The sequence below is a fragment of the Lepisosteus platostomus genome, chromosome 14, assembly GCF_059453375.1.
Source record: "Lepisosteus platostomus isolate fLepPlt1 chromosome 14, fLepPlt1.hap1, whole genome shotgun sequence".
In the NCBI taxonomy this organism is placed as follows: Eukaryota; Metazoa; Chordata; class Actinopteri; order Semionotiformes; family Lepisosteidae; genus Lepisosteus; species Lepisosteus platostomus.
Genome location: NC_142624.1, coordinates 286,501 through 305,679, shown reverse-complemented (window position 1 = coordinate 305,679; position 19,179 = coordinate 286,501). Strand labels below are relative to the sequence as shown.

At 57.8% G+C, this 19,179-nt stretch overlaps 2 protein-coding genes and 1 long non-coding RNA gene across 4 annotated transcripts; 1 reads left to right on the top strand and 2 right to left on the bottom strand.

Annotated features, from left to right (window-relative positions):
* Nucleotides 1-433: 433 nt before the first annotated feature.
* Nucleotides 434-8,990, bottom strand: ankrd54 (ankyrin repeat domain 54). Its single transcript, XM_088607117.1, has 8 exons — nucleotides 8,528-8,990; nucleotides 7,622-7,669; nucleotides 6,762-6,860; nucleotides 2,952-3,023; nucleotides 2,819-2,866; nucleotides 2,543-2,667; nucleotides 2,174-2,281; nucleotides 434-1,327 (listed from the first exon to the last, which is right to left on the bottom strand). Exons 1-8 carry the CDS (start codon nucleotides 8,850-8,852, stop codon nucleotides 1,253-1,255), a joined length of 900 nt encoding a protein of 299 aa, XP_088463243.1. The 5' UTR covers nucleotides 8,853-8,990; the 3' UTR covers nucleotides 434-1,252.
* A 1,628-nt stretch (nucleotides 8,991-10,618) lies between these two features.
* On the bottom strand, nucleotides 10,619-12,762 carry LOC148648503 (uncharacterized). The gene is made up of 2 exons (XR_015926540.1): nucleotides 12,658-12,762; nucleotides 10,619-12,407 (listed from the first exon to the last, which is right to left on the bottom strand). It is a non-coding gene; the product is annotated as an uncharacterized LOC148648503 (long non-coding RNA).
* LOC148648502 (4-galactosyl-N-acetylglucosaminide 3-alpha-L-fucosyltransferase 9-like) lies at nucleotides 12,729-17,662 on the top strand. Of its 2 annotated transcripts, none has more exons than XM_088607018.1 (4): nucleotides 12,729-13,622; nucleotides 14,719-14,813; nucleotides 15,704-15,901; nucleotides 16,327-17,662. In XM_088607018.1, exons 2-4 carry the CDS (start codon nucleotides 14,726-14,728, stop codon nucleotides 17,403-17,405), a joined length of 1,365 nt encoding a protein of 454 aa, XP_088463144.1. In that variant the 5' UTR covers nucleotides 12,729-13,622; nucleotides 14,719-14,725; the 3' UTR covers nucleotides 17,406-17,662. The 2 variants fall into 2 exon arrangements, with proteins under 2 accessions (XP_088463144.1, XP_088463145.1); XM_088607019.1 differs by having other exon boundaries at nucleotides 12,740-13,622; nucleotides 14,719-14,909.
* The last annotated feature ends 1,517 nt before the right edge of the window (nucleotides 17,663-19,179 follow it).

Below are 19,179 nucleotides of genomic sequence, written 5' to 3'. Positions count from 1 at the left end.
TCGAGCCCCTGAACTGCAGGTTCATCAGAACCTAGACACTGACACAGACATCAGACTGGAGACGGGAGAGAGGAGACACAGACCCCAGACAGGACAAGAGAGAGGAGACATAGACCTCACACAGGTCAGGAGAGAGAAGAGACAGATCCCAGACAGGACAGGAGAGACACAGACCACACACAGAACTCACACAGGACAGGAGAGAAACAGACCCCAGACAGGACAGGAGAGATAGGAGACACAGACCTCACACAGGACAGGAGAGAGAGGAGACAGACTCCACAGAGGAGTTCACACAGTCACCATGTCTCTGGGACATGAGAGAACATGCAGGCTTCACACAGATGGCTCTACAGGCTTGATGAAGGCCATGTAGTGTGTAACTGCCCAACCCCCACCCAGACCCCACACAAGCACAAGCAGAGAGCCAGACTGACACCAGCTGTGATTCTTTATTGTCACTCTGGCCCAGCGGAGAGCCTGGGTACATTACAACTACAACACAGCCTTCACAGACAGGTCTGCAGACCCCAGAGGCACACAGACGCAGTAGGAGTGGAGCCACTGATCACGGGGGCGCTACAGCACTTAACTGTGTCCTGCACAGATCCCCAGTCATGTTCCTGGAGAGCAGCGCTGCTCCTCTGCTTGTAGGGGGCGCCCTGATCCCCAGGAGACACTCTGATCAGTGTGTATTCATCAGAGTGCTGCAGGAGTACCTCGCAGAGAGTGTGCAGGTGTGAGTGTGCGAGTGTGTAGGTACAGTGTACAGGTGTGCGAGCCTGCACGTGCTGGTGAGAGTGTGCTGGTGTGAGTGTGCGAGCGTGCACGTGCTGGTGTGAGTGTGCCAGTGCGCACGTGCTGGTGTGAGTGTGCCAGTGAGCATGTGCTGGTGTGAGTGTGCGAGCGTGCACGTGCTGGTGCGAGCGTGCACATGCTGGTGTGAGTGTGCTGGTGTGAGTGTGCGAGCGTACACATGCTGGTGTGAGTGTGCCAGTGAGCACGTGCTGGTGAGAGTGTGCTGGTGTGAGTGTGCTGGTGTGAGTGTGCGAGCGTGCACGTGCTGGTGTGAGTGTGCGAGCGTGCACGTGCTGGTGCGAGCGTGCACGTGCTGGTGTGAGTGTGCCAGTGAGCATGTGCTGGTGTGAGTGTGCGAGTGCTGGTGTGGCCTCCAGAGGGCCTGAGGTCTCCCTGGGAGACAGTCCAGTCTCTCTCAGCACGGAGCAGCAGGGGGCGCTGTGTGCAAGATGATCTACCTCTCGCTCAGGCTCTGCATCTGTAGGCTGAGCGACGTGAAGCTGGCCAGCAGGTCCGTCACCTCGTCCACCTGCAGCACACAGAAAGACAGGGGCATCACGACCCCAGCACCCCTCCTATCTCCACTGTAAGAACTGACCCTCACCCCCCCACCACACACAGATCAGACACCCCCTCACCCCCCCCACACTGCACACAGCCCAGACACCCCCTCACCCCCCCCACCACACACTGAGCCTGTCCTCTCTGGACAGCCAGGTCTGCCTGTGTCCAGTGTCTCTGGCCAGGCTGTGGACACTGAGCCTGTCCTCTCTGGACAGCCGGGTCTGCCTGTGTCCAGTGTCTCTGGCCAGGCTGTGGTCACTGAGCCTGTCCTCTCTGGACAGCCGGGTCTGCCTGTGTCCAGTGTCTCTGGCCAGGCTGTGGTCACTGAGCCTGTCCTCTCTGGACAGCCAGGTCAGTCTGTGTCCAGTGTCTCTGGCCAGGCTGTGGTCACTGAGCCTGTCCTCTCTGGACAGCCAGGTCAGTCTGTGTCCAGTGTCTCTGGCCAGGCTGTGGTCACTGAGCCTGTCCTCTCTGGACAGCCAGGTCAGTCTGTGTCCAGTGTCTCTGGCCAGGCTGTGGTCACTGAGCCTGTCCTCTCTGGACAGCCAGGTCTGCCTGTGTCCAGTGTCTCTGGCCAGGCTGTGGTCACTGAGCCTGTCCTCTCTGGACAGCCGGGTCTGCCTGTGTCCAGTGTCTCTGGCCAGGCTGTGGTCACTGAACCTGTCCTCTCTGGACAGCCAGGTCAGTCTGTGTCCAGTGTCTCTGGCCAGGCTGTGGTCACTGAGCCTGTCCTCTCTGGACAGCCAGGTCAGTCTGTGTCCAGTGTCTCTGGCCAGGCTGTGTCAGGGTGTCCAGGCCTGCCTGCTCTCACCTGTGCCTTGGTGCTGGTGTTCTGCAGCTGTGTACAGATGTGCTCCAGCCTCTGTCTCTGCTCATGCTGTCCCACGCGGTTCAGGTACTCTCGCAACATCTGGATAATCTGCCACCCACACAGCGAGAGTCAGTCACTCACCTGGGTCCCTCAGCCAACTGACCATGTGCACGTGTGTCAGTGTCCAGGTGTGTGACTGTACAGGTGTGTCAGTGTCCAGGTATGAGTCAGTGTCCAGGTGTATTGGTGTCCACGTGTATGTTGGTGTCCAGGAGTGCGTCAGTGTTCAGGTGTGTGGGTGTCCAGGAGTGTGTCAGTGTCCAGGTGTACTGGTGTTCAGGTGTGTGGGTGTCCAGGTGTGTCAGTTACCTGAGTGACCTCCCCGCGCAGCGTCTCCAGGGTGTGCGACTCCCCCTCCTGCAGGATGTTCAGTTTGGACTTGGCCAGGTGCAGTGGAGTCCTCCCAGCGCGGTCCAGTGCATCCACACGCGCGCCTGAACACACCCAGCCCCACTGGTCAGCACCCAGCAGCCCAGGGACTCGGACCCAGTGTCTCCCAGTCTGTCCCCCAGTCCCCTCTCCAGACTCCCCCAGTCCCTCCCAGTCTCTCCACCAGTCAGTCTCCCCCAGTCCCCAGCCCCTCACCTCCTCTCAGCAGTGTGGTGATCACAGGCACGTGGTTCGTACAGGCAGCTGCAGACAGACAGACCAGTTAGCCTCTCTCAGCTGTCAACCCTCCCCCCCCCCTCGCCGGTGGTCCAGTCCATCTCCCCCTCACCCAGGTGCAGTGGTGTGTTCCCCAGCCCGTCTCTCTGGTTGGGGTCAGCTCCGGAGCTCAGGAGCAGCTGCACTGTCGGGGGAGACAGAGAGGCAGCAGACGTTAGCGAACGGCCGGCTCCCCCTCAGACCCCCCGCTGGGCCTCCCCCCAACGCTCGGCCTGCGTCCCCGCAGTGAAAGGCGCTATACAGGCGGTGTGGGCCGCGCTGCTCTACGCTGCGGACAGCCCGCTAGGCGATACGAGCCAGAACCGGTACCGTGCGTCTCTCTCCCCAGCGGCGCATTGCGCTGTGCTCTCCTGTGGCGCCTCAGGCTGCAGACTCCCAGGTTCCCGGGCCTCCCCCTCAGACCCCCACTGCTGCGCCTCCCGCTGCGCCTCCCCCTCGGACCCCCCGCTGCACCTCCCCCTCAGACCCCCCTCAGACCCCCCGCTGGGCCTCCCGCTGCGCCTCCCCCTCGGACCCCCCGCTGCGCCTCCCCCTCAGACCCCCTGCTGCGCCTCCCGCTGCGCCTCCCCCTCAGACCCCCCGCTGCACCTCCCCCTCAGACCCCCCTCAGACCCCCCGCTGCGCCTCCCGCTGCGCCTCCCCCTCAGACCCCCCACTGCGCCTCCCCCTCAGACGCCCCACTGCGCCTCCCGCTGCGCCTCCCCCTCAGACCCCCCGCTGCACCTCCCCCTCAGACCCCCCTCAGACCCCCCGCTGCGCCTCCCGCTGCGCCTCCCCCTCAGACCCCCCACTGCGCCTCCCCCTCAGACGCCCCACTGCGCCTCCCGCTGCGCCTCCCCCTCAGACCCCCCGCTGCGCCTCCCGCTGCGCCTCCCCCTCAGACCCCCCGCTGGGCCTCCCGCTGCGCCTCCCCCTCAGACCCCCCGCTGCGCCTCCCGCTGCGCCTCCCCCTCAGACCCCCCGCTGCGCCTCCCCCTCAGACGCCCCGCTGCGCCTCCCGCTGCGCCTCCCCCTCAGACCCCCCGCTGCGCCTCCCCCTCAGACCCCCCGCTGCGCCTCCCGCTGCGCCTCCCCCTCAGACCCCCCGCTGGGCCTCCCCCTCAGACCCCCCGCTGCGCCTCCCGCTGCGCCTCCCCCTCAGACCCCCCGCTGCGCCTCCCCCTCAGACCCCCCGCTGCGCCTCCCCCTCAGACCCCCCGCTGGGCCTCCCGCTGCGCCTCCCCCTCAGACCCCCCGCTGCGCCTCCCGCTGCGCCTCCCCCTCAGACCCCCCGCTGCGCCTCCCCCTCAGACGCCCCGCTGCGCCTCCCGCTGCGCCTCCCCCTCAGACCCCCCGCTGCGCCTCCCCCTCAGACCCCCCGCTGCGCCTCCCGCTGCGCCTCCCCCTCAGACCCCCCGCTGCGCCTCCCCCTCAGACGCCCCGCTGCGCCTCCCCCTCAGACCCCCCGCTGCGCCTCCCCCTCAGACCCCCCGCTGCACCTCCCGCTGCGCCTCCCCCTCAGACGCCCCGCTCCGCCTCCCCCTCGGACCCCCCTCAGACCCCCCGCTGCGCCTCCCCCTCAGACCCCCCTCAGACCTCCCGCTGGGCCTCCCCCTCGGACCCCCCGCTGCGCCTCCCCCTCAGACGCCCCGCTGCGCCTCCCCCTCAGACCCCCCACTGCGCCTCCCCCTCAGACCCCCCGCTGGGCCTCCCGCTGCGCCTCCCCCTCAGACCCCCCGCTGGGCCTCCCGCTGCGCCTCCCCCTCAGACCTCCCGCTGCGCCTCCCCCTCAGACGCCCCGCTGCGCCTCCCCCTCGGACCCCCCTCAGACCCCCCGCTGCGCCTCCCCCTCAGACCCCCCTCAGACCTCCCGCTGCGCCTCCCCCTCAGACCTCCCGCTGCGCCTCCCCCTCAGACGCCCCGCTGCGCCTCCCCATCAGACGCCCCGCTGCGCCTCCCCCTCAGACCCCCCGCTGCGCCTCCCCATCAGACGCCCCGCTGCGCCTCCCGCTGCGCCTCCCCCTCAGACGCCCCGCTGCGCCTCCCCCTCAGACCCCCCGCTGCGCCTCCCCCTCAGACCCCCCGCTGCGCCTCCCGCTGCGCCTCCCCCTCAGACCCCCCGCTGCGCCTCCCCCTCAGACCCCCCTCAGACCCCCCGCTGCGCCTCCCCCTCAGACCCCCCGCTGCGCCTCCCCCTCAGACGCCCCGCTGCACCTCCCGCTGCGCCTCCCCCTCAGACGCCCCGCTCCGCCTCCCCCTCGGACCCCCCTCAGACCCCCCGCTGCGCCTCCCCCTCAGACCCCCCTCAGACCTCCCGCTGGGCCTCCCCCTCAGACCCCCCACTGCGCCTCCCCCTCAGACCCCCCACTGCGCCTCCCCCTCAGACCTCCCGCTGCGCCTCCCCCTCAGACCTCCCGCTGCGCCTCCCCCTCAGACCTCCCGCTGCGCCTCCCCCTCAGACCCCCCGCTGCGCCTCCCCCTCAGACCCCCTGCTGCGCCTCCCGCTGCGCCTCCCCCTCGGACCCCCCGCTGCGCCTCCCCCTCAGACCCCCCGCTGCGCCTCCCCCTCAGACGCCCCGCTGCGCCTCCCGCTGCGCCTCCCCCTCAGACCCCCCGCTGCGCCTCCCCCTCGGACCCCCCTCAGACCCCCCGCTGCGCCTCCCCCTCAGACCCCCCTCAGACCTCCCGCTGGGCCTCCCCCTCGGACCCCCCGCTGCGCCTCCCCCTCAGACGCCCCGCTGCGCCTCCCCCTCAGACCCCCCACTGCGCCTCCCCCTCAGACCCCCCGCTGGGCCTCCCGCTGCGCCTCCCCCTCAGACCCCCCGCTGGGCCTCCCGCTGCGCCTCCCCCTCAGACCTCCCGCTGCGCCTCCCCCTCAGACGCCCCGCTGCGCCTCCCCCTCGGACCCCCCTCAGACCCCCCGCTGCGCCTCCCCCTCAGACCCCCCTCAGACCTCCCGCTGCGCCTCCCCCTCAGACCTCCCGCTGCGCCTCCCCCTCAGACCTCCCGCTGCGCCTCCCCCTCAGACGCCCCGCTGCGCCTCCCCATCAGACGCCCCGCTGCGCCTCCCCCTCAGACCCCCCGCTGCGCCTCCCCATCAGACGCCCCGCTGCGCCTCCCGCTGCGCCTCCCCCTCAGACGCCCCGCTGCGCCTCCCCCTCAGACCCCCCGCTGCGCCTCCCCCTCAGACCCCCCGCTGCGCCTCCCGCTGCGCCTCCCCCTCAGACCCCCCGCTGCGCCTCCCCCTCAGACCCCCCTCAGACCCCCCGCTGCGCCTCCCCCTCAGACCCCCCGCTGCGCCTCCCCCTCAGACGCCCCGCTGCACCTCCCGCTGCGCCTCCCCCTCAGACGCCCCGCTCCGCCTCCCCCTCGGACCCCCCTCAGACCCCCCGCTGCGCCTCCCCCTCAGACCCCCCTCAGACCTCCCGCTGGGCCTCCCCCTCAGACCCCCCACTGCGCCTCCCCCTCAGACCCCCCACTGCGCCTCCCCCTCAGACCTCCCGCTGCGCCTCCCCCTCAGACCTCCCGCTGCGCCTCCCCCTCAGACCTCCCGCTGCGCCTCCCCCTCAGACCCCCCGCTGCGCCTCCCCCTCAGACCCCCTGCTGCGCCTCCCGCTGCGCCTCCCCCTCGGACCCCCCGCTGCGCCTCCCCCTCAGACCCCCCGCTGCGCCTCCCCCTCAGACGCCCCGCTGCGCCTCCCGCTGCGCCTCCCCCTCAGACCCCCCGCTGCGCCTCCCGCTGCGCCTCCCCCTCAGACCCCCCGCTGCGCCTCCCCCTCGGACCCCCCTCAGACCCCCCGCTGCGCCTCCCCCTCAGACCCCCCTCAGACCTCCCGCTGCGCCTCCCCCTCAGACCCCCCCGCTGCGCCTCCCCCTCGCTCACCGATGCCCTCGTTGCCGTTGCAGGAGGCGAAGTGCAGGGCGGTGCGGCCCTTGTCGTCCGCGGCGCAGGGGTCAGCGTCATCCTCCAGGAGGCGCCGCACTGCCGGCACACAGGCCCGCACGGAGAAAACATTACTACACACACACAGCACTACACAACACAGATCTACACTGTACACAACACACAACACACCACACAACACAGAGCTCCACAACCACAACACAGCACACTGCTATACACACAGAACTACACTACACTGCAGACGGATACTAAGACTACAACACAGCACACAGGCCCACATGGAGAAAACATTACTACACAACACAGCACACACACATTACTACACAACACAGCACACAGGCCTGCACGGAGAAACATTACTACACAGCACACACACAGTACTACACAAAACAGCACACAACACACAGCACACAGACCCACATGGAGAAAACATTACAACACAGCAAACACACAGTACTACACAACACACCACACAAGACAGTACTACACAGCATACCACACACACAGTACTACACAACACAGATCTATACTGTACACAACACACAACACAGCACTACTACTACATAGCACTACACAACCACAACACAGTGTACAGTGGTGAGGTCAAGGGGTGAGGTTGGGGTGGGGTACAGTGGTGAGGTCAGGGGTCAGGGGGTGAGGTTGGGGTGGGGTACAGTGGTGAGGTCAGGGGTCAGGGGGTGAGGTTGGGGTGGGGTACAGTGGTGAGGTCAGGGGTCAGGGGGTGAGGTTGGGGTGGGGTACAGTGGTGAGGTCAGGGGTCAAGGGTGAGGTTTGGGTGGGGTACAGTGGTGAGGTCAGGGGTCAAGGGGTGAGCTTACCTGTGTCAATGTCATTGCTATTGGCTGCCTCTCTCAGCCTCTTCCCAGCTGAACACAGAGAGAGAGAATCAGAGGACACACTAACAGTACCCACACACAACTGACACTCCTGAATCCCCTGACACTAACACAACCGACACTCCTGACACAACTGACACTCCTGAATCCCCTGACACTAACACAACCGACACTCCTGACACAACTGACACTCCTGAATCCCCTGACACTAACACAACCGACACTCCTGACACAACCAACACTCCTGAATCCCCTGACACTAACACAACCGACACTCCTGACACAACCGACACTCCTGAATCCCCTGACTTTCACAACCGACACTCCTGACACAACCAACACTCCTGAATCCCCTGACACTAACACAACCGACACTCCTGACACAACCGACACTCCTGAATCCCCTGACTTTCACAACCGACACTCCTGACACAACCAACACTCCTGAATCCCCTGACACTAACACAACCGACACTCCTGACACAACCAACACTCCTGAATCCCCTGACTTTCACAACCGACAGCCCTGACACTAACACAACGGACAGTACTGACACAACAGAACGACACTCCTGACACTCACACAACCAACACAAGCGACTCTCCTGACACAACTGACACTACACAAGCTCTGCTGGGCACCAGACTTGGCAGCGCTGACTCCACCAGCAGGGGGCGCTCTGCACTGTCCCGTAAGGTGACCAGGTGGGACACGACCCGTTACTCGGGCTGGTCTCTCGGTCACTCCTCCCTGGGCCTGAGAGCAGGGACTGACCCGCACGGCGGTCGGCCTGCGTCCCCGCGGGGAAAGGCGCTATACAGGCGGTGTGGGCCGCGCTGCTCTACGCTGCAGACAGCCCGCTAGGCGATACGAGCCAGAACCGGTACCGTGCGTCTCTCTCCCCAGCGGCGCGGCGCGCTGCGCTCTCCCGTGGCGCCTCAGGCGGCAGACTCCCAGCTTCCCGGGCCGGCGGGGGCTGCAGGGCTCGGGCTCGGCCCGGTTCGGATCCCAGAGCACGTGCAGGTACCGGAGTCCCGGGTCTGCGGCCGCACCGGCCCCGCCGAGCCGCACCCCGTCCCCCAGTCCGGCGAACCCGAACCCGGCCGCCTCCGCTCCGGACTCCCGATGCGGAGCCTCCGGCGGGACCACGTCCTCTCCATCCGAACTGGACCGCTCTTCGTCCGAAGCCACCACCGGGCTCCAGCCCTCCATTCCGAACCTTCTTGTGCGTGTTGTATTGCAAACTCTTGGTTTATTTACAAAAAAACCGTGTCTGAAATCAGAACGCCATATCAGTCACTGCAAAGCATAACAAAACCACCAAGTTTGAAACTACAGCCCCTGAGTCCACCATTTTGGCTCCGTACCCCTACTCTAACAGAACGTGGAGAACTCTATTGTGCAGAGCCAAGATGGCACCTGTTTCACCGCTGTGGCGCTGTTTCATGTACGCATGCGTGTGAGGAAAGTGCGCCCACCCATTGTTTCTATTCCCGGAAGTGACTTGATTGATTCCTGTGAAGACCAATCAGAGAACGTCATTTGCACCCGCTCCGCCAATGAACACACTGGAGAGGTGGGACGTGGGGGGACTTTATTATTAATTATTATTATTATAATAATTGCTTATACTTATATAGCACTTTTCTGGACACTCAACTCAAAGCGCTTTACTGGTAATGGGGATCCCCTCCACCACGGCAGCCATAGTGCACCAGATCACTCACCACACATCAGCCCTCAGTGGGGAGGAGAGCAGAGTAATGAAGCCAATTCATAGAGGAGGATTATTAGGAGGCCATGATGGTAAGGGCCAATGGGAAATTTGGCCAGGACACCGGGGTTACACCCCTACTCTTTTTGAGAAACACCCTGGGATTTTTAATGACAACAGAGAGTCAGGACCTTGGTTCTACGTCTTATCCGAAGGACAGCGCCTGTTTACAGTATAGTGTCCCCGTCACTATACTGGGCCATAAGGACCCACACGGACCCCAGGGTGAGCGCCCCCTGCTGGCCCCACTAACATCTCTTCCAGCAGCAACCTTAGTTTTTCCCAGGAGGTCTCCCATCCAGGTACTGGCCAGGCTCACACCTGCTGAGCTTCAGTGGGCTGCCAGTGGTGAGCTGCAGGGTGACGTGGCTGCTGGCTTAAGCCGACGAGGACCAGTACAAGTAATTAGCTCTGTGAATTTAGTGCTGCGTTTGTGTTGTTTTCGGACCCGAGATACAGCGCCGTCTGCCGAGCTCATGCGTGTTACTGGTGCGAGACTAACAGTTCTGCAATCGTGTTCCTCTGTTTGCCCAGGTGGGGGGCGGCGCTGGAGTTTGCATGTAATACCAGCATTTTATGTGCGTCTGTGTGAACAGGAAGATTACATTTCTCTCTAATATCCAACCCTTATCAGACGAGCTGATAAGGTGTAGGGTGTAGCCTGAAAAGGCGAACTTTAGCAAACCATCGTATTGTAACGCAACGGGGGCTCAGGCGGGCGCCCTTGCCGCATCTGGTCGGCCCCATCCCGACTGGAGGCTCAAACCCGGGACTTCCGCGTCTCTCTGCAGCGACCCAGCCCCGTGAGCTAAAGAGAGATCTCTCCACAGCCCAGTAGCTGTGGTCCTGCTATCACAGGGAAGGGCGGTGACGTCACCCGCTCTGGTACGCCGGCTCTTACACAGTGCCTGTCGGCCGTAAGCGTTACAGTATATTCTAACAAGCACGTCTTAAAACTTCACAGCGGTGTCCTGTTTTAAACATCAGAAGTGATCAGTTTCTCACCGTCTCCTTCTTCAATAAACACGCGCACCAAGGGCCTTGTAAAGATTCGACCCGCCAGTCGAGCCACGTGTGCGAAAAGGCTTGAATTTGCAACTTTACAAACAAGACCGCTGTTGCTCTTTTTGTGCAAAGAACACTCGTCAACGTGAAGAATAACCAGGATGTTGTTAAGTGGCACTGTGTACAAGGGCGACACGGATAAGGTATTAGATCACTTTACTGACAATATACAATTTCTTGTAACGATTGTTTGCTCAAGTGCGCTTTATCAGGCTACGACCGCAGCTCTTCTGATAATATGGAAGCCCGTTTCCGCCAGGGAGTAAAAACAACGCGCTATGGTACCTCGCAATTGCGACTTTGTATCTCAGAATTACGACTTCGAAATGCCCACATTTCATTGTCTGTCCTTTCGCTGTTGTAACGGATTCGGGTTCAAGGGCTTGTGCCCTCGCCGCTCCCACCCTAGTTCGTGCCTCACTGCATGGGCTCGAACCCAGGTCTTGCCAGCTGAGCTAAAGAAGGTCATTTGTTTGCTTTAGCTAATTAATCCCAGGAGCTCAGCCAGCTGTGTCTGGAGAGAAGCCAGGGTATGGGCTGCACCTACGTGCTGAGCAGCTTGTTCCCCCCTCCCACCCCTCTCTGTGTACAGTAGAGCCTCCTGTCCTGGCTGCAGGAGCTTATCCAAATGTGTCTGGAGAAAATATGTTCCCCTCTCCCACCACTCTCTGTGTACAGTAGGGCCTCCTGTCCTGACTGGAGGAGCTCATCCAGCTGTGTCTGGAGAGAAGCCGGGGTATCGGCTTCAACAACATGGCTGTGCAGCTTGTTCCCCCCTCCAACCCCTCTCTGTGTACAGTAGAGCCTCCTGTCCTGGCTGCAGGAGCTCATCCAGCTGTGTCTGGAGAGAAACCAGGGTATCAGCTTCAACAACATGGCTGGGCAACTTGTTCCCCTCTCCCACCACTCTCTGTGTACAGTAGAGCCTCCTGTCCTGGCTGCAGGAGCTCATCCAGCTGTGTCTGGAGAGAACCCAGGGTATCAGCTTCAACAACATGGCTGGGGAACTTGTTCCCACCTCCCACCACCCTCTGTGTACAGTAGAGCCTCCTGTCCTGGCTGCAGGAGCTCATCCAGCTGTGTCTGGAGAGAACCCAGGGTATCAGCTTCAACAACATGGCTGGGCAACTTGTTCCCACCTCCCACCACCCTCTGTGTACAGTAGAGCCTCCTGTCCTGGCTGCAGGAGTTCACCCAGTTGTGTCTCCCACCCCTCTCTTTGTACAGTAGAGCCTCCTGCTCTCAGTTTTTCCTGATCTTCCTCCAGCTGTTACTTGTGCCCGCTGTATCGGTGTATGTGTGTTCATTTTGAGAAATCGTGGGACCCAGTTCCTCCAGCCTGCCCGTCTCTGCTCGCTGTTCTCTTTACACTCGGCTTGTACACGATGTTCCCAGTGCACACTGGACAGCTCCAAAGGCAGCACCTCCGGAGCTCACTTGCAGGGGGTTCATGTTCCGCCCTGATATTCTCTGTGCGTTTAGCGAGTGTGCTCTGCTTCTGTCTTCAGTACCAGCGGGGCGGGGTCACTCCGGGGTTAACAGGTTTAAAGCCCCGGGCCGGTGTTCTTGTCGGGAATCTGCTCCTGATCTATAGGCTGTGGGCTGCTGCCCACCGCGAGGTGGCGCACACTGCTGCCACTCTCCACTCGCTGTCCCGCGTTCTCGTCTCCAACAGCTGATGCTGTGGTGTGTTACGTGGGGAATCGCGCAGGCAAGGATTTCACTGGGTTCCGGTCGGCGTGACGATAAACACGAAGCCTGAAATGTCGGTCTGTCCTGAGTGTTGTGTTTCAGCCACCCAGCCACGCGGCACCAGCCCCCACGTCCCGGGAAGGAGGGCCAGCTGTGGTGGGCTTCTCTGTGCGCCCCTCGGACAGAGGCTCCCCAAACCGTAACGAGCTCAGACCACCAGGTATATTCCCATTTCTCTCTTTGAGAATATTCAGATTTGAAGTAAATACTCTTACATTCATATTGTTGAAATAACTACGTGCAGTAATTTAATATTTTACAGTAATGTCCATTTCGTTGATTAAAGTAGTCTGTCAGTATATGTACGAGATGATACATATACTGTATATATATATATTCGAGTTTATGCTGCTCCGCTTGTATATCGCATGAACAATAAAAGATGTTCATCACGCTTATAAGAAGATGTCTTGTTTGGTGTCTGACACCGCCAGGCAGGCTTGAAAGTCACCTTTATCAGTCACGTCACACGCCCACTTTCACAACCCGCGTCCGCACAGACACGCCGGTGGAACGGGTCAGACAGACGCTCCTCTCCCTCAGGGGACTGGAGCCAGTCGGGCCGGTGGGAGGCTGGAGTCTGAGCAGAGTCTCCAGCCCGGACACGTCGCAGAGGCGAGACGGATCCTGGCTGTGCGTTGGCCGGGGGTGTCGGTTTACAGGGCTCGACAGAGAAACGCTGGGGTTGCGTTGTGAACAGCAGCTCTCTGCACAGAGGGTGGCGGGAGGGTGGAACAAGCTGTGCAGACACGGCTCCTCCGGGAAACAGCTGGATGTTCATGAGTGGGAATTACCGCACACGCGCCAGACCCGCCGATCTCCTTCCTGCCCCGGAGTCGATTACGCGCCAGCTCTCCAGTAATTAACGGGCGATTGAAAACGCTGCGCTGCAAACATGTTCACCTGAACAGTGAAAGTATATCATCAGCTCTGAGCATCTCCCGACGGCTTTTCCGCCTCCCACCAGCGAGCTGGGACTGCGGCGGGACCCAGCCGGAACCCCCACTGCGCGCGCCAGGGCCACCGCGAGGACACATCCGCGAGCCAGGTGCCGAGTCTCGAGCGCGACTATAAGTGACATCACCTGATTCGCGCGAGCGCAGCTCCCCCGAGTCCTAAACCGCCACTTCCTCGTTGCCGGATCCGAAATCTAGCGCCACTCTTCGGCTTTGCGCCTGGGACCGGCGACACCAGCAGCCTGCTCTGGCAGAATCCGTCCACAGCTCGGGACCGAGGGAGCCGGCAAAAAAGGGAACCGGGCCGAGACTTTGAGGAAACGGCCAAGCCTGCAGCGGCTGGAGGCACTCCTGCGTCGAGCCAGGAGTTAGATCAGACGAGCAGCAGACTCGCTCTGGGATCACCTGTCGCGGGGAGAAAGGGAGCATATCCAGGTGAGTAACGTTGTCACCCCCGAGAGCTGCTGCACAAGGTGAGCGTTGTCTTCTCGGAGAGCTCTGGCATCCAGGACTCCTGTACGGGGCTGTGTGTTGGAGTTTGTGTACGGCGCCGTGTGTTGGAGTTTGTGTACGGCGCCGTGTGTTGGAGTTTGTGTACAGAGCCGTGTGTTGGGATTTGTGTACAGAGCCGTGTGTTGGGATTTGTGTACAGAGCCGTGTGTTGGGGCTCCTGTTCGGGGCCGTGTGTTGGGGTTTTAGCTCCCCGACGCCCCACAGAGAGGTGTAGGAGATACTTTCTGCCTGCAGCCATCCGAGTGCTGAAGAGCTCTCCAGCATGAAGACTGTTATCTTGGGCTTCTACGGTTTTTACTGGGCTTTTTTAAGAGTAGTGCACTGCATAGTCAGACCAGCTGTGTCAATGTACTAAGTTATATGTCTGTTTTGATATCATTGGCAAGTCTGTGTAGCTTTTTTTTCATCTTTTATACCTATGAATTGTGTGGGCATGTTAATTAAAAAAGTGTATTTAATCTCATCATATATGCATCACGTATACATGTATGAAGACACTGCGCACACAGTGTATCAGGAAATTCTGGTCAAGCAAGTTTTCAGAGATCAGTAGTGTCTTCCTGGGGGCCGGCTGTGATGGTGATCTAGAGTACAGGCCCTCCCTCGGGTCTGACACCAGCGGAACAGGGCGTTTCTCTCCATGACCCATAGGAAGGTTCCACCAGCATCCATTCTTGCATTGTCACATCGGCCCCCAGGGCCCCTGAGGGCCTCCGACGGTCGACAATCTTGCTTTCCCACCGACAGCAGACTCCTGCAGGTGCGTGTGACACAACTCCAAGACCAGTCTAACGAGCTGAACAAGCAGCAGCTGTACTGGAGTTCACAAAGCCTACAATCTCGTCATATTGTGAAGGTGGTGTACTTTGAGATTTTCATACAAGACCTTGAGAAAGTTCATCGCTTACGAATAATTCTCGGTTTCAGAGAGTAGGCATTCAAGGTGATCGAACAAGTAAAGGTCAAGGGTTTTCTTCTCTTTCCAGCTTGGGATAACCCTCTACTTGTTCCTTTGCAGCCTGCGCATGCTGACGCAGCTCCCACCAGAGCTCTTCAAGGTCAGCTGCGTGTGTGAAAGAAGAGAAGTCACCTGCAGCTCACGTCTAGCGGAAGGTGTGCATGTAGCAAACACAAGGGCTGAGATATGACACAGGGACCCTGAGCCTGAAGACGCTGCCTTTCTGTCAGTCCTGCAGGTTTACTATTATTGTGAGTTTTCTTGGACATGAATTCACATTGCTGCCTCGTGGCGCTGGGGCCCTGGGTTCGAGTCTGCATCTGGGGTTCTGTCTGTGTGGAGTTTGCATGTTCTCCTCGTGTTCGTGTGGGTTTCCTCCGGGTGGCCCAGTTTCCTCCCACAGGCCAGAGACTTGCTGGTGGGGTAACTGGCTTCTGGGAGACCTGGCCCTGGGATGGGATAGACTCCAGCTCCCCTGCAGCCCTGAACTGGATGAGCCGTTAGAAAACAGAGGGATGAAGCCGGGTATACACGAGCTGAGACACCTCTCTGGAGACCGGCTGCCATAGTCCAAACTGGCAGCACCTGTGATTATCGGCAGCCGCTCGCTGAGTCCAGACGTCTGTCCAGACCAACATGGCCGCCTCACTGCCCCCTCGTGGGCAATACCTGCCTGTACAGCAAACCGCTGCGAGCTTAATGATGTTTTTATCATGACAGTAGCCTTCCAAGGCTCTCATGAATTCTTACAATCCCCCTTCCTCCCAGACATTAGAGGACAGACTTCATAACGTGCTGACATGGTCGCAAATCAGGTACTTTACCTCAGGTGTCTTTGAAAGCAAGGACTGAATGAAGATGATAGTAAAAAGCCAGTGGCCCAATTACATGCATCAATTAGCACCAGTGATTAAGGGCCCGCGGCCCAGCAGGAACTAGAATCAGCAGACAGGAGTCCTTCTGGACCAATATTGAGAACCTCTGCAATGATACCAGAGTTTCTCACAATTTTCTAAAAACCTCCACCGATCTCTCCTCCTCCCAGACATCACACAGCTCCTGGCTGAGCCCTGTGTAGCCATCGGCGCCAGCCTGGGCCGGGACAGTCCTGGGCAGAGGCAGTGTGCTTCTGTGTGGACCAGCTCTGCAGAATCTCTCTCTCGGGAGCCACTGAGCCGTCTGATCCACAAGGAGGCAGAAACCATCACGTCCCACCCCTGTTGCAGGTCTGCTCGGCGCGGAGGTGAGCCAGTACATTCTCATATTTCCTCCTGTGTGAAACCTGTTTCCCCAGTAGACTCCCAACCTGGCAGGTTTAATTACGCAATATCCCTGAGGCACAACAGATTGCTCAGATATCATTCAATATCTGAAAATAAAAGAGAATAATTATAGGAGAAAGCTTAAAGTTTAAAATGTTGAGACACATATTTCAGTCAGAAAATGGACATCTTATTCTTCAGGATTCAGATCATTTCACTTTGTTGTAAATCTTGATGGGTTTTTCCAAGCACATTAGAATTAATTTACTTGCAGTGCCAGCTTCAGAACCACCGTTACTGACCACAATGTAGCAGGATAGTTTAGCTCAGTATAGGCCACAGGGCCAGGAATCTCCACAGACACACGCACTGTCCTCATTGAGTCTCCTTCTTCTTTCTTCAACAGGACAGACCATGTCATCCCTCTCTGCTCTCGGAGGTGTACGCACCATTTTGATCAGCACCCTCTTCCTGGGCTGTGTTGTATTTTTTGTACTCCTGTATATAAAACCGTCTCGTAGCTGGTTCTCTCATCACACTGCCTCACTACCCTTAGAGAAGACCCTCGTCTCTTCTGACAGAGACCAAAATGACACTGTTGTCCTCATCTGGCTCTGGCCATTTGGAAACCACTTTTCTTTAGAGTCCTGTAGCTCCACTTTCCGCATCGAGGGATGTCGATTAACAGCGGACAGGAACCTCTACAACATTGCGGATGCAGTTCTTCTCCACCACAGAGACATCAGAGCGGATCTGTCCAACCTGCCTCCTGCACACAGGCCCCCCTTCCAGAAGTGGGTCTGGATGAACTTGGAGTCACCAGCCAACTCGCCAAAAATACCCGGTCTCTCAAAACTCTTCAACCTGACCTTAAATTACCGACGGGACTCTGACATCGACGTTCCTTATGTGTCCCTCATTTCCAGAAGGGAACTTCCGAAATTTGAACTGCCAAAGAAGGACAAGCTGGTCTGCTGGATCGTTAGCAACTGGAGTCCTGGACACGCCAGGTCACAGTACTACGATGAGCTACGCAAACACATTGAAATCCACACCTACGGTGAAGCATTTGGGAAATACATCAGTGGTGAGAACCTTCTGCCCACAATAGCCAACTGTAAGTTTTACCTCTCCTTTGAAAACTCAGCCTACCAAGACTACATCACAGAAAAGCTGTACAATCCACTGTCAGTGGGCTCAGTCCCGATTGTCCTGGGACCCTCTAGAGGAAACTACGAGAGCTACATCCCTGCAGGTGCCTTTATTCATGTGGAGGATTTCCCTTCAGCAAAAGAGCTGGCTGAATATCTACAGGTGCTAGACAAGAGTGAGGAGAAGTACCTGCAGTACTTCTCCTGGCATGAGCACTTCACTGTGAAGAAGCCTTACTTCTGGTTAGAACATGTCTGTCGGACCTGCGATTATGTTAAAAGACACAGGGAGTACCAGACTGTCCCAGATATTGAGAAATGGTTTTGGGGTTAAAATTCCACATTGAGATCACAGCTCTTCTGTCTTTTGAGAGTTTCAGTTGCTCTGTTATGAGGGCTGCTGCTCTTGTCAAGGTCTTGAGGGCTATAGACAGAAATGAATAATTGTTGAGTGACTTCACAGTTCTGTAACCCACCTCAGTATGCGTTTGCTGTTCACACAGTACCTCCCACGAGTAACAGGAAAGCTAAGTCAAGGTTGCTGTAAGAAATTCGGATTTGCAATAAAAAGATTCTTATGAAGAAAAATAATGTCACCTTTCATTTCTGGGTATTTCTGTGCGTATATGTTGTACAACCTTGGAATAATAGCGCCTTTTGTGTTCAATCTCCCATATCAGGTGAGCATTAGTATTGGAACAAATGAACTTAAAGAACATTAAACTTCGGCTCCTCGGCCCGTTGACATCACCGAACCCTTGGCCCGTTCTGTTGAGATGCTTTGCTCAGCCTCTACTGCAGCCATTTTCAGCGGCTGTTTGTTTTGGGGAGTTTCTGACTTTAGTCTGAGTCTCAGATCAGATTTCTGACTTCTATCGAATCTCATCTGAATCTCTCAAGCATATTCCCTACAAAACCAAGAATTCAGTGTCTTAAATGTATTCTGAGATATATTATTCCAAACATTAGAAAGTTATTCTGCTTGTAGTCAAGTTCCCATTTGGACAGAACTTTAAGTTCTCCTGCTGTTAACCCATCTTCCAGCACATGACCTCGTTCACCTAACACATTCTTAACATTCAATGCATTGCACATTTCTGCTATAAACGAAATCAAACAATGAATTTTACCAAAGGTTTTCTTGATTCCTTGAATCTTCGTAAAAATAACTTTGTAATTTGCAGATCGTTAAAAAACCGAGAATCTGGGGGAGGTTCATATTCTAGATGAATTTTTAAACGATCACCTAATGATACCTAATCAGCCCTCTGTCTGTCCAAACCTTAGTGTCATTTTAATGTTGGTTTAAAGTCTGGGTCTGCTTTAATTTCCCTTAAATATATTGAATCGTGTTTTATCTGCTTCCCTGCTTGTCTTTTATCTGCAGAAGAATCGGGATCTGTGGGATTTGAATCAGAGACTCCCACTGTTAAAAGTGTATCAGACCAACCTTAAACCTTGTAATCTATAAATCTGTAAATCTGTAAAAGTGTAAATCTATAAAAGCATGAAGTAATTCTTCTCCTAAGAGGATCGTTAAGGGAAGAAGATGTAGATGCAGCATCGTCACTCAAATGTCAAAGCTACAAATCACTTCCTCATGCCAGACAGTAGCACAGTCTTCACTTTCAACACAGAGTATCCCTTCTGTCTGATATCGTGCTCTGTTGCTTCAAAATGCACATTTATGGTGTGCACCCTGCAATTCTTATTAAATGAGCATCTCTCTTCTAGACCAACTGCACCACGAGTGCTGGTAAGATGTTCATTTGAAAGCAAAGGCAAATCTCATGTTGAAAAGCAGAAAGAAGAAACATGAAGTTTCGGCGTTGAGTCTGAAGCGTGGAATTAACCTCTACTATCAGGAAAAAGACTTCTCCACAGCCAAGCTGCAGTCACTTCAGCACCCACCTAATGGTCTGTGTTAAATGTCAGGTTACACAGACAGTTTTCCACTGTGTTTGGCACACATAATGAATTTCTGATTTCATTTTTTTATTCAATTTTTATTGCACTGTTATGATGTAACTTTATTCTGTAACTTTTTATGTTGTGATTTTTACTTTTATTTCCCCGGTGAGCTCGCAGAAAAGACATTTCATTGCCAG

Bases quoted from the DNA above. Each gene is read 5' to 3' on its own strand.
- LOC148648502 (XM_088607018.1), top strand. From the start codon at position 14,726: ATGCTGACGCAGCTCCCACCAGAGCTCTTCAAGGTCAGCTGCGTGTGT. The intron at 14,814-15,703 runs GTGTGCATGTAG...TCCTCCTCCCAG, and splicing joins CAGCTCACGTCTAGCGGAAG to ACATCACACAGCTCCTGGCT. The intron at 15,902-16,326 runs GTGAGCCAGTAC...TTTCTTCAACAG, and splicing joins CAGGTCTGCTCGGCGCGGAG to GACAGACCATGTCATCCCTC.
- ankrd54 (XM_088607117.1), bottom strand. From the start codon at position 8,852: ATGGAGGGCTGGAGCCCGGTGGTGGCTTCGGACGAAGAGCGGTCCAGT. The intron at 2,668-2,818 runs GTGAGGGGCTGG...GGGTGTGTTCAG, and splicing joins CACCACACTGCTGAGAGGAG to GCGCGCGTGTGGATGCACTG. The intron at 1,328-2,173 runs GTGAGAGCAGGC...TGTGTGCTGCAG, and splicing joins ACACCAGCACCAAGGCACAG to GTGGACGAGGTGACGGACCT.